The sequence below is a fragment of the Tetrahymena thermophila genome (assembly GCF_000189635.1).
Source record: "Tetrahymena thermophila SB210 genomic scaffold scf_8254592, whole genome shotgun sequence".
Classification (NCBI taxonomy): domain Eukaryota; phylum Ciliophora; class Oligohymenophorea; order Hymenostomatida; family Tetrahymenidae; genus Tetrahymena; species Tetrahymena thermophila.
The window spans coordinates 430,327-443,852 of NW_002476363.1; the positions used below are offsets into that span (position 1 = coordinate 430,327).

At 21.8% G+C, this 13,526-nt stretch overlaps 2 protein-coding genes across 2 annotated transcripts; both read right to left on the reverse strand. All coding sequences in view use genetic code 6, as the record gives it.

Moving 5' to 3' along the window:
• Positions 1–1,082: 1,082 nt before the first annotated feature.
• Positions 1,083–7,751, reverse strand: TTHERM_00717450 (transmembrane protein, putative; the record flags this gene model as incomplete). Its single annotated transcript, XM_001015067.2, has 7 exons — positions 1,083–3,126; positions 3,204–3,421; positions 3,490–3,556; positions 3,667–3,754; positions 3,830–5,355; positions 5,557–6,091; positions 6,953–7,751. The coding sequence occupies 7 exons, from the start codon at positions 7,749–7,751 to the stop codon at positions 3,048–3,050; spliced, it is 3,312 nt and encodes a 1,103-aa protein (XP_001015067.2). The 3' UTR covers positions 1,083–3,047.
• Positions 7,752–8,443: 692 nt separating this feature from the next.
• TTHERM_00717460 (ATPase, histidine kinase-, DNA gyrase B) lies at positions 8,444–13,083 on the reverse strand (the record flags this gene model as incomplete). The annotated part of the gene is made up of 6 exons (XM_001015068.2): positions 8,444–10,111; positions 10,164–10,844; positions 11,123–11,394; positions 11,442–11,549; positions 11,838–12,210; positions 12,259–13,083. 6 exons carry the CDS (start codon positions 13,081–13,083, stop codon positions 8,444–8,446), a joined length of 3,927 nt encoding a protein of 1,308 aa, XP_001015068.2.
• Positions 13,084–13,526: the final 443 nt, after the last annotated feature.

A 13,526-nucleotide genomic window follows, 5' to 3' on the forward strand; every position in this document is an offset into this window, starting at 1 on the left:
ATAATTTTTTTATTTGTCATAGATAATGTTTTCCTATCTATTTGAATAACTTTATTAATAATAAGAGTTACTAATAACTTAAATTGGTTTATAAATAAATTTATTAATTTTAATCATATTATAAGTTGTTTATAATGCTTTACTAAGTTTATTAATAATAAAAATGAATAATTAAAATAAATTTATGAAAGATTTTAGTTTATGATTGATTGTTCGTTCATTCATATTAGTATTAATAATTTTATTAAGGAGGCTAGCTTCTAAATTAAATATCTTTATTAAGCCATTTTACATAACTTTGTTAATTATAGATATTCCTTTCTTATTTATTTAAATCGCTTAATTGATTATAAGAGTAACTATATTATTAATAAAAATTGATTTATTTTCATTTATTTTAAAAGTTAACTATTTAGCATTACTAAATTTGTTAATCTTTTTGTTAGTGAAGTGAATGATCAAAATTAATTTATGAAAGATTTAATAACTTTCCAAATTAGTATTGCTAATCTTATTTAGCAGGCTATTAAATCATCGAATAATAAATATTTTCATATTATGATTAATTAATCTATGATTCTCTCTATTTTTTAAGTCATGTTATTTATAAAAAACCATAATTAATGATGATTAATCAAAATTTATGAATTTCGCCCTACTAATTTTTACATAAATTTTTTCATATTTTAAGAATTATTTTTGAAGCAATTTTGATATATTAAGACTCTTCAATCTAATTAATAAATTTAAAAAAAAAAAATATTATTTTGAATATATTTATTAAATATTTTAAAGAAAATCTATTCATCAAAAGTTAGTCTTAAATAATATTTAATTTAACTAAAAATTTATTTTGAATTTTATTCTAAAGATTTAAAATTGTATTTTATTTATAGTGTAAATCACTTATTAATTCATCAGTATGTTGATTCAAATTTTTCTATTACTTTTAATATAATTAAAATTTCATTTATAATTGGTTAAAATTAAAATTTAAATAATGTAATTTTTAAAGATAATAATCTGTTTAAGAAAATTTTAAAAAGAATTTGACAATTTTTTAATAAAATTGATTTATTTTAGTTAAAAATAAGGAATTATATTTAATAGGCAATATTAATTTTAAGCTAATTATTAAACTAATTTTATATATTTATATAATCATTAAAAATATATAATTATATTTTGATCGTAATTTTTATGCGAATACTTCAACTTATTATCCAAAAATATTTTAATAATTTCAATTATTTTTGGATAGTAAAAGAATTATTTATTTTTTATAATTTCAATCAATATTAGAAACATTATTTTTTTGATTAAATAATACACTTTTATTATGATTTTTCATTTACAATGAATCTGGGACTTATATATTAAGATTATCTTGGCTAGGAACTTAAATGTCATTTTATTTATAATTTTCACATTAAGATTATTGTTAATATTCGGTTTTAAATGATGATTATTTAAGTAAAATCTTTTTGTTAATTATTTTTTTTTTAACTTTATTTAACATTTAGAAAGAACTATTTTTAGGGGAAGCATAAGTTGAAAAAGACTCACATTATTTTAAAATATTAGTATCAAAAGAAGAATTTTATGTGTTTGTAGGTTTGAATACCTAATTTATTAATTTTTCTTTTTATTCTGCTTCCTAATAAGTAAATAAGTTTTAAAGGTTATTTAACTATTTCATTTTTAAATCAGTAGCATAGTCTAAGTTATTTTTATCAAGATGTGTTTTTTAAGAAAAAGATTCCAAACTAGAAATAGGAAAACTAATTCGAGAATTTAACTGATAAGATATTTAAGAGTAATTTTCATCATTAACTTAGCTAGTTGTTTTTTTTTCTATCATTTTATTTTCCGAATTAGAATTTTTTACATTTACAGTGCTATTATTATTAAAATTTTAAAATAATAATTTGATAGAATTTTTTGATCTTTTTTTTTCATCTTATATAGACAGGTTATACTACATAATAATTTGCTTAGATAAATCGTAAACTCTTATCAATATATCATGGACATCTTGATGGGATGGTGTGCCTTCTAGGTAAAGAACACCATTTTTACAGTCAAATGATATCCAAGTAGGCAATGATAAATGCTTTGAAATAGGTATTCTGCTATACATAAGATTGCACAATTTTCTGAACCACGTTAATTTACTATTTTTTATAGCTTAGAAAGCCTCTATTGAAAGAATTTGTTCGTTGTGGATATGCAAAGATTCACCAAAGCATTTCTTGGAAGAAAAATGCTTCTTATCAAACACTAAACCTAATGCATCAGCAATTAAAACTTCTTTAATCAAATAGAAATTAATTTTAAATTTAGAAAGTTGTTATTGTAATTCCTAATCATCTACTTCTCCTTCTATGTCGTTAAATAAAAATTTTTGTTCTACCTATGAGAAATTTTCTATTCTATAGAGCTGAAGTTATTAGAGAATGTTTTTTAAATAAACATATTTGATTTTGGTTTTTGAAAAAGGAATGCACATACCATTATCATCTATTTCATTAGTTGGTATTATTTCAATGTAGTTTTTGTACCAATCATTTGGAGTTCTTTCGCTCAATTTATTGTTAATGGCAGACTTTTTTATAAATTTATAAAGATACTTTGTTTTGCTATCTGTTTAAAGAAGATATCTAGCTATAAATGCTTTTAAGCTATAAACAAATCTGCTATTATTATTTTCAAATTCTTACTTATATTCCAGCACTTTGTGCTTTTATAATTGTAATACTACTTCTAATTCTTTTTTTAACATATAATATATCACTTAATTAATATCAATTTTTCCATTTTCTTTGATACAAAGCTTTTGGATGATGTATCTTGCACTATAAGCAATTTTCTTTTCCTATTCTAGTTTATTTGATTTTCTTAGCTCCTAAATTCTTTTAATAAGAGATTTACTACTTTCGATTTTTAATTGATTATCAAGCTTTTTTTTACCTTCTTTCACTAAACTTTTATTTTAGTGTAAAATTTTGATAGCGTTCTTCATATTCTATTTCATATATTTATTTGATTCAAAACCAAGTATATTTTCGTTTTAATATTTGTTTTCTGTTTCTTAAATTTTAGATTTTCTTTTTTGATTTTAGTAATCTACATTTATTAGATTTAATGATTACTAAGGTTAATGATTTATTAATTGTTAATTTTGAATATATTGACATAATTACTGATCAACTTGAGATTAGATTGAAGACAAAGATCTTTTTTTTTATATTTTGTTTTAATTTTACTCTTTTTAATCAAATTAACTACTTTAGTATTTAAAATTAATTTAATTTTATAAAGAAAATCTCCTGATTTGGCTTTTTCTATTTTCCGTTTAATTTTATGTTTATATCATCAAATTTTATTCTTAATTTTTTAATTTGTGAATTTACTTTTGTCGCTGTTTAGATTTATAATTTTAAAAAAGTAAGTAATATTATTTTTTTCAAAAAATATTTTATTATTTACTATGATTTCTTTGGTCTATTAATTTATTGAATTATTTTAAGATCCTAATCTTTCTTTAATATCATCACTAAAAAATATCAAAAAAATATTTAGATTTATATTAATTATTATTTAAATTTTAAATTTAAAATTTGTAAGATTGTCAAAAAATATATATAAATGTTTTAATCAATTTACCATTCATCTATGATTTTATTTTGAAGATTTTGTTTTCCAAATCTTTAAATTTATGCTTCTTAAATTTATTAATATTCCGATTAAATAACTTTTTAATTATAAGAGTTTTATTTTAAACAACTAATTAATGTTTAATTTCCAATTATTTCTTAATAGAGTTTACTTGTTGGTTGACCAATAATTTTAAGAAATTTTTCGAAAAATAACTGAGTTATGATCAGCTCATCTCCTATTAGAGTTATTTTTTTTCGATAAGTTTGATAAATATAGGCTTTTTCCTATGAGTATAGAGTTTTTTTCTTGTTTATCATATTGTAAAATACATATCTTTTTTAATATACTCCTATTAAAAAAGCAATAGGACCAATAATTTTAAGAAAGATATTGAATACATAACTTAATGGTATTTAGTCAAATTTTAGATAGAATGTGTCCTACGCTTAACAGTATACAGTTCTTGCTACAATCATATAGTTTTACTATTAAAATATCAGACTAGAAGGTGGAGAACCTATTATTCTCATATTTTAAGAATCAAACTGTAAAAAATAATTGCTGGAAACTAACTCATATTCTCCTCTCGAATTCATTAAATAGAATTCATAAACTATGGATAGGTCGTTGATTGTTTAGTCCTCTTGGATACCATTTTGTGCTTAATTTCTTGTATTGAAATCAGGATCTAAAAATATCCTTTAGTCAAAATTAATTGAAAGTTATGTTTCAATAGCGAAACTTGCACCAGGAGATAAAAAATTTACTTAATCCTAAAGTGGCTTTGATAGTTCTATGTCTCTTTTTAGCTATAAAAAATGAGCCTATTCTATATTAATAATAAATTATTTATTATAGTTTATACCATCAGATAACTCAATTTAAATTTATTAATTTCCTATTGTTTAATTATTTTAGATATGATTACTGTTATTGTCTTTAATATATAGATAATAATAGATTTTGTCTTGTAAAATTTAGTTAAGATTTTGAGTAGTACTTTTTAAGCTAATAGTATTTGATTATTAGCCATAGAGAGATATTAAAGAATTTTAATAGTTCATATTTACAAAAATTAAATTTGAGTTGTATTCGAATGACAAAACTAAGGTGATTTATTCATTTAGGCATGATTATATTGTATTAAGGGAATCATTCATATCAAATTTCAAAGAAGACTCAATATTAAATTTGATTGGACTATAATGTATAGATTGTCTTAAGATTTATTACACATTAGATAAGATTAGTATTGTCCTATTATATGAACTAGAATCTGAGATACTTTTTAGTAAATCGAATAATTAAGATACATTATCTGGCAAAATATAATTCTTCTCATCATCATAGCAAAAATCTTAACTAATTATTTTATTCTTTATTAAAAACAACCAAATTGCTTGGCTTTCTAAATCACTAACGCTTAGCTAGCTTGTGCTTACAAGAAAGTCTGACGAACTTAGCTAATAGCAGTTTTTAACTACTAAAGTTAGTATACCTTATTAATAACCTTCTTTTAATAATTCTTTTGACACAAATATTGTTAAATTTTTGAAATCTTGACTAATATTTATCCAGATAGGTAATTTGCCTAATTTATTATCTTTCCAGATAAAAATATCTTATAAAATCTGATTTTCTTTTTTATATATTGGAATAATTTCAAATTCATAATATAATCCTACCTTCAAATAGCTTTTATTAATATTAAAACTGCTAATTTATTCATTAATAAAATTATTCTCTGTTATGAAAAAAATATTTTATTTTTCAGAAATAGAAAGTAGTTAGATATTAATTATTAAATTACTACTTGTTGGATATGAATATATCCCTCCTTTTCCAACAGAAAATAAAATATTTTCATTTTAATCAAAACAACAATAATAAATTTACTCCTACTAGCTATCAAAATTTTAAGAAGATAATAATTAAGGATTTTATTTAATTTCCAAGTCTATCACCATAACTTAATTCTAATCAAGGCTGTTAATAATTCCATAATTTTCATCAAAAGATAGGGTTAAATGTGATAACCAGATATTATTATAGTAATTTCCAACTGTTTTTAATTCAGGAAGATAATTCCCATCAATGATAACTAAACCATTGATTCCATCAATAAAGTAAATATACTCTTGTATTTTTGAGCTGACAATCATCTCTGCTCCTGAAGTTTTGTAGTAATTTGCAACAAATGGTTAACTTTTATTTTGTACATCAATAAAATATAACCCATTATTTTAGTAGATAAGTATTACATATTTGCCATTAGGAGAGAAAACTGCAGATTTACACTGACTAGTGACGTTTATTAGTGTATAGTTTGTAATTATTTAAAAATTATTTGTATCAACTAGTAAGAATCCTGATGATTTTGATAATACGAATTAAGTCTCTTATTTGTTAACATCAATATTTAATAATTCATCTTATTAATCAAATGTAATTAATTATTAAAACTATATGTTTATATTCTCAAGAATTCTTTTTTGTATATATTTTGGTTTAGCTTTTATATTAGAAGAATTTTTATTGTTTGAAGGAAAAATAAGATTATTAAAAATTTATTTTTGTTTATTCAAAAAATGATAAAAGCGGCTGGTTTTATTTTCTTATTGTTGATATAATTGAATTTAAATTTAATCTTATTTTTAAATGAGTTCATTGAGTTTTGTTTTTATTTAAAAGTTACGATTAAATTGAAGATTGTTAATTGATTAATTTTCAGATTTTTTATTTTTTTCTAATTATCTTCCCCACTAATCATTTAACTCTTTTTATTTTTTTTTGTAAGTTAACCTATTGTACGTTTGATTAACAGTAGAGAGGAGTCGTTTACTACTGAAATTAGATTAGATTTTTAATATTAAGGCAAATTTTCTCTCTCCTTTCAATAGCATAATCATTCTCTAGTCTGATGTTATTAAAAAATCAGAAATAAAAGTGTCATTTAAATTCAAAGTATTAAAAAAATAGTTTGTATTAAAAACAGGTAAAAAATTAGTAAATGATAAATAATTATTATTGCTTGTGTTATTATTTTGATTAAAAAAATAGCTAGACTAGTATTCAACTTATTATATTGAACTTTTATTGAATGGCCCATAGATTAAATTTGAAAATTGTTATATTAAGCATTTTCCATTTTATGAAGGATTTCCAATTTAAATCTATTATTTTTTATGAATATTAAATAAATTAGGTGTACTTTTATTAATATTCGGCATTTTTTAAGTATAAATTTAGAGTGATAGTGAATTTGAGATTATAATTCCATTAAAATCACTACATGCTAAAATCTTCAAAGGATTGCCTTAATAGTAAATTAATTAAAAGAAAATAGGATTCAAAGCATCCTCTTCGATGTTAAAAATATATATCCCCTATGATCTCACACCTACAAAGATAAATAAATCAAGAGGCGATATTGCTATTGAAGTAATATAAAGTTTTACTTTGAATTTTCCTAAACCAAAATACTTAAAGTCAGATTAGCTTTACTTTTTTATTGAATCAGAAGAGTGCATATTATTAAAAATAAAAACTCCTTAAACAGAGTCTACAGCATAGATAATATGGTCATTCTGTGATTTTGCAAAATCTACTAAATTTTAACCTGGTTAATTTTAGTATAATAGAGAACACTCCATTACAGGTTTGTCATTACTATAAGTCAAAGAATATATATTCAACCCACTATATCCGGAAACAACATATAATAAATTATAGTAAGTAGAAATATCTGCCTTTAGATTAAGATTAGAATAAGGTGTAAACTCTCCTACTAAACTAATGCTATTTAAATTCTATATATCATAAATTTATATTAGCTAAGAAGTAGTAAGTGCAATTATTAAAGTTTCATTACTGCTAAATATAAACTAGCTGACTGTGCTTCCATTAGTGCTGCAAGAAGATAGAATACTCATTTATTTATTAGCTTACTAAACTTAATATACTAATACTCGAGATTGAATTCCTAAAAATATGTTAAGTCCATTTGATGTTATTCCTATTCCTGAAACCTAAGAATCGCTAACTTAAGGTATTTAATAAGTTGTATTTGTATAATTTCTATCGATAAACATAATAAGACTCTCCCCTAAATAAGTTACAATAACTTTAGACTCCTTTGAAAGAGCGACATTTTGAAGTATTTAATTATAAAATTAATAATTGTAATATGGGGTAGAAGAATATACAAATTACACTTCTATTGAAGAGCTGTTTTTGTTTTAGCAAAGTAATATTTTAGCTTAAAAAGCAATTAAAAATAAAATTATGCTTCTAATTTTCATTTTTATTATTTCACTTCTAGTTAGTTTGTTAAATATTTAATTATTGTTAACTAATTAAAATTTTGATTTTTTTTTATTCTTTCTATTAATAAATAATTACATATTTTGCTAATCTATTAAAATATTATGAACTGGATAGCATTATATTTTAATACCTAGATAATGTTTAATTTAAAATGAAAATAAGAAATTAAAATAAAAAAAATTCATAAATTGAAAATAACATATAAATATATAGTATAAAAAGTGTTCAAATATAATATTCAATATTTTTTCTAATTTTTTAGGGTTTTCATTATATTTTTACAAACTCCACTGATTACATATATCCAATCAGTGGAATTGTTAAATCAGGAATGACTATATATATTAATTTATGGTAGATAATAAAAATAAATTTTTTTAATTGTAAAATAAAATAATTTTATTAATAAATATTACTTTTTTTTATTAAGATACAAGTTTTAAGTTAATTTCATCATTCAAATAAATAAAGTAGACCAATTAATTATCAATTATTAAAATGCGTTTTTCAAAATAGGCTTGTTTATAAAATCTACCATTCCAACTTAAAAGAATCTATTTTAATCTTCTTGTCCTACATAAGCTGTGCAAGCAATTAAGATGGGAAGTTATTTTAAGTTAACATTTTTATAAAATTAAATAATTTCTTATGCAGTTTCATAACCATCTTTAAATGGCATTTCTATATCCATGAATATAATTTTAGGGGCTTTGCAACAATTAAATTGATAAATATTTTCAATTTCTTACAGTGCTAAATTTCCATCAGAAGCCGTAGTATATCTGAAGTGATACTATTCAGCTACTTTACTTAGGGCATATAAATTAAATTAGTTATCATCTACAATTAAAATTTGAGGGCATGAGCAATTCTTCTTTTTATTAGTTTCTATTATATTATCTATTATATCTTATTAAGATAGTTTATACTCTTATTACTCAAAAGATTTTTACTAAGTTTCTTCATAATGCTCATTGTCAATATACTTATTTTATTAGGCCATAGAACTTTACAATTTGTGTGTGTGATCATTGTTTAGAGTAGATTAACGAAAAATTTTTGATGAATGTTGCTTTTCAAAAAACTTAGAAAAGCCTACATAAGAGGTGAAACCTTCTTAATCAATCATTGACCTTTATTAATCTATTTAAGGGAAAGATTCTGTTGTTTTTACATTATTACTTCCAAAAACATTGATATTTGATTTCTTACTAAAATCAAAATTACTTTCTATGTCTGATTTAGAATTTTAATATTTTGTACTCACTCTCTCATGATCACTTGTTTTATGTGATTAGATATGATCTTAATTTTAATTACTCAGCTAATCATTAGCTTCAGTAAATTCTATATTGTTGCTACTTTTTTGCTATTTCTTGGGAGACTTACACTTAGAGACTCTTAACTATTTATACTGAGATTTAATTATTTTTTAAGGATTAGAATTGTTTGTTAATTGCTTTTCTAATGAACTATTTTCATCATCTTAGTATTATTCTAGATTATTTTTAATTGAGATATGGGAGTGAATTTAAATATTTTATTAATTTTCTTCATCGTATTCAATAATTAAAGCAGAGTCTATTTAATGATTGTTTCCTATTTGAATAGGTTATTTTATTGATACTTTTTCAAATCTTTTACTTTTTTATAAATCTAATTGGGTTTGGATAAAAGAATTCTTGAGAAAATCTACACTTTGGTTGCTTTAATCAGCTTGGCTCATTTCATCTTCAATAATAACTTGAGAAGGATGAATTTAATGTTGATTCACATTTTTACTTTTATAAAGAGACTTTATTTACAATGAAGATCTTTTGCTTGTATTATTTTTATAGGGTGATATTTCTTCTTCTTAATTTTTCTATTCATTCATTTTATCAACTTATAAATCATTCAGAGAAATTTCCACTAAATCTTTTATAAATTATTTGCTATGAACTTAGAAATCCATGTCTTGAATTACTATACTAAATGTTGATCCCTTCCCATATTCTGACTGTACTTTAATGCCTTTCTCATTTATATTATTTGAAACTAATCCATTAGCAATAGAATTTGATATTGTTAAACCTAAACCACATCCTTACTAATTTAAACTTTCATCATTTTAATTATAATTTATCTTTTTTTTAAAAAATTATTTTATTTGAAAAAAGTGTTAAAGCTTGTTTTACTTTGTTGCAAAATTAAAATATCTTTTCTAAATTATCTTTCATAATTCCAATACCTGTATCTTTAACATAAATCTCATAGAGGTTTTTTCCTAAAGGATTTATTCCAATCTCAATATATCCTTTTACTGTAAATTTTAAGGCATTTGATAAAAAATTTAATAAAATTTATCTAATTCTATTCGGATCAGAGCAAATCCTTTCAGGAACTCCTTTTTGAATCACTACTTTTATATTTATATTTTTCATGCTGGCTTGCATACTAATAAGTTTTTAGCAATCTTTTAAGAGCCCTACTATATCAAAATCTATAAATGAGTATTTAAATTTACCTGAATCCATTTAAACAAAATCTAAAATGTCATTTATTTAATTTAAAAGGAGTTTATTTGAGAATAAAGCTGGATTAAGGTATTCATCTATATATCTTTGATTATTCACAGACATTTCATCCTTTAAAACTTCTAGCATAGATATAGAGCAATTCAAGGGTGTTCTTAATTCGTGAGATAAGCTTGCAAAAAGTTTCATCTTATCCTTTTATAGCTCTTATACTTTCTTCTTATATAAATCTTACCACAAATCTTAAACCATTATTAATACTAAAGGATCATTTTTCTAATTCTCAGTTAGTAAGTCTACTCTCAAGAATTATAAGACTAAATCTTTATTTTTATGCTTAACCTTTTATTAGAATTAAAAAAAAAATTGATAAAAAAAATATTTCAATTAATTCTTTTTTCTAAATTTTGTGATTAAGAAAATGAAAAATCTTAAAGAGATAAAAATATAGGTAATAAATTTCCCATAAAAAATACATCTTTAAGACCCAATTCTATAATAAAAATACAAAAATTTTGAGTTAAATTAAACAATTATAAAAAAATGAGAAAAAAGTTAGTTTGAAAAAATTAATTTGAAAAAAAAAATAAATAATTATTATATTCTAATAAAATATTTACCTAAATTTTGGTTAATGTATCAGTTTATTAGATATAAGATAAGTTAGGCTAGCTTTATTTCTAGAAATGAGATAAAAAAGATTTTCTTTATGAAGCACAATTAAGTGGAATATTATATTTTTCACAAAAATTTGGATTTTAGATATCATTATCATTTTTTTAATTATTTTTCTACTAATCTTTCCCAGAAGAAAGCATCCAATCAACGATATTAGATATATTTGTTTGAGCCAATGAAATGTTGCTGTTTTCTTAGTTTAGCTATTAGTTTTCTAAAAATTGGTTCAATTATTTGTTTTAAAATATAATTCAAAGTTACTTCTGGTTTTCACTTTCATAATAAATGGACAGGTTGTTTATTGTGAAATTCTTGCCTTATTTGTAGAAAAACTCAAAGAATCTTTCTTTATATTTGAAGAAATATTATCTATTGAATCAAATTTTAATTATAAGTTTTTCTATGTCACGTTAATTTGATTAAATTTTTTTTTGTTTTGTTATTCTAATGGTTAACATTCAAATAAATTTATATTGAATTAGTTATTTGTTTTCATCTTTACCTCATTTCTATTTTTCATACAATTTAATTCATTTTCTTTCTCCTAAATCATACAATTTTTATCTACTTAATCCCCTTAAATAATTTATAATTATTCCTATTTATTATCTCCTCCAAAAGTATTGTTATAAAAATATTTTGTATTTTATTGTTTACTTTAAATTTTACTTTCTTCACTTAAATTATCTACTATGTTAGGTTGACTATGCTACATTTACTATATTGGTCTTTTATTAATAGTAGGGGATAAAGCTGATAAAGAAGAATTATAAAATTTCCAACTTTTTCTGTGAATAGCCATTTATTTTGATCTTAAAGTAGAACTATCTGCTAGATTAGCTTTATTAGAAACAGAATCACATGCAATGCTATTATATTATATTTCAAAACCTAAATTTTTTGGATAAGATTAGTTTTATTCCTCTTAATTAAATCCAAATCCTTGATAAGATAATATTTCGCTTTAATCGCTTTAGTAATTTCCAATACTGCTTTAGTTTGTGTTATTTCTTGTAAAAAGGGATTTTCGCTTTATTAAAAATGATTTAATAATTTATATTTTTAAATTCAAATTTACTTGCACACACTGTTTTGAGTCCCTTCTTAATCCAACTATCTTTTTGTTGGAAAATGAGATGAATGACTTTGGTTGCTCCAACCCTATATTATTTTAACCCTCTTAGTTATTATTATTATTGATGCAAGGTCTTTGGATTTGAATACTTGTTCGAGGATCTAGATTTTTATTCTTCTCTTCTTATTTATTATTAAAATTCTACTGTTGACTCTAATTATCTATAGAAGATTATGAACTACTATCCATGGAAGCTTAAATAGCTTCTTAAATTTACTCTTGAAATTAAATTTTTATATTTGAACCTTGTTACTGACAACTCTAACTAGTATTTTCAAAGTTTAAGATTAAATTTTTTTTAATTTAAGTTTTTATTTATTTTGATGAAATCGCTTGCTGTTATTATCCTGCTGTACATTAGTTTATTTCTAAATTTGAGTATTGTTAACTATTTTTTTTAGCTGGATTTTAATTTAAAATACTCTACTTTTTACATTTATCTTAGTTATTTTTTTCTTTTTCTAGATTAAAATGACTTTTAACATTTATTTGAGTCTGTTAATTAATATTTTATTTTCCTGGATTAGTTTCTACTTATGGATTGTTATTTCCTAAATTCATTAATACTTAAATGATATCTTATTTTTTTTTTGATTATATTATTTTTTTTAAAGTAGAATTAGCATAAAGAAGCTTTTTCTCTGAGTTAATTACGGCGATTCCTTCTGGAATAATTGAAAGTATACTTTTATATAGCTTCATTATATTCTCAGTTTTATTTTTTTCGTGTAACTAAATGATTTTCTATACTTTGTTTGAAATGTGCATATTGTCAATATAAGAAATAGCTAAAATAAAATAGGCCAAGTTTAAGACTATATAAAAAGAGTTTATTTAAACTTCTAGCATGATCCTTACTACTGAATATATTTGCTGGCCTATTAAAAACATGTAGGCAACTTAAACTTATTTAGTGTTTTTCAATATAATCTTTGAAAATATTGATAAAAAAAAAGAAATTGTAATGATTCCTGCTTATTAATCCACCATAGTTAACAAAAGTTCAAATAAGCATACATATAATGTAGTTCTCATAATTACTAAAATTAATTCTAAGTACTATTCGCTAATTTTTTTAAGGGGAACTAACTTTTACATGAATGGATATGCACTTGGAGAGCTTTCTAAGTAATCGAAATATGCTAAAATGTTTTAATATTTAATTTAGTAAATTTCAAAAATGAAAAGTAGAGCTGCTTGAATAATTATTA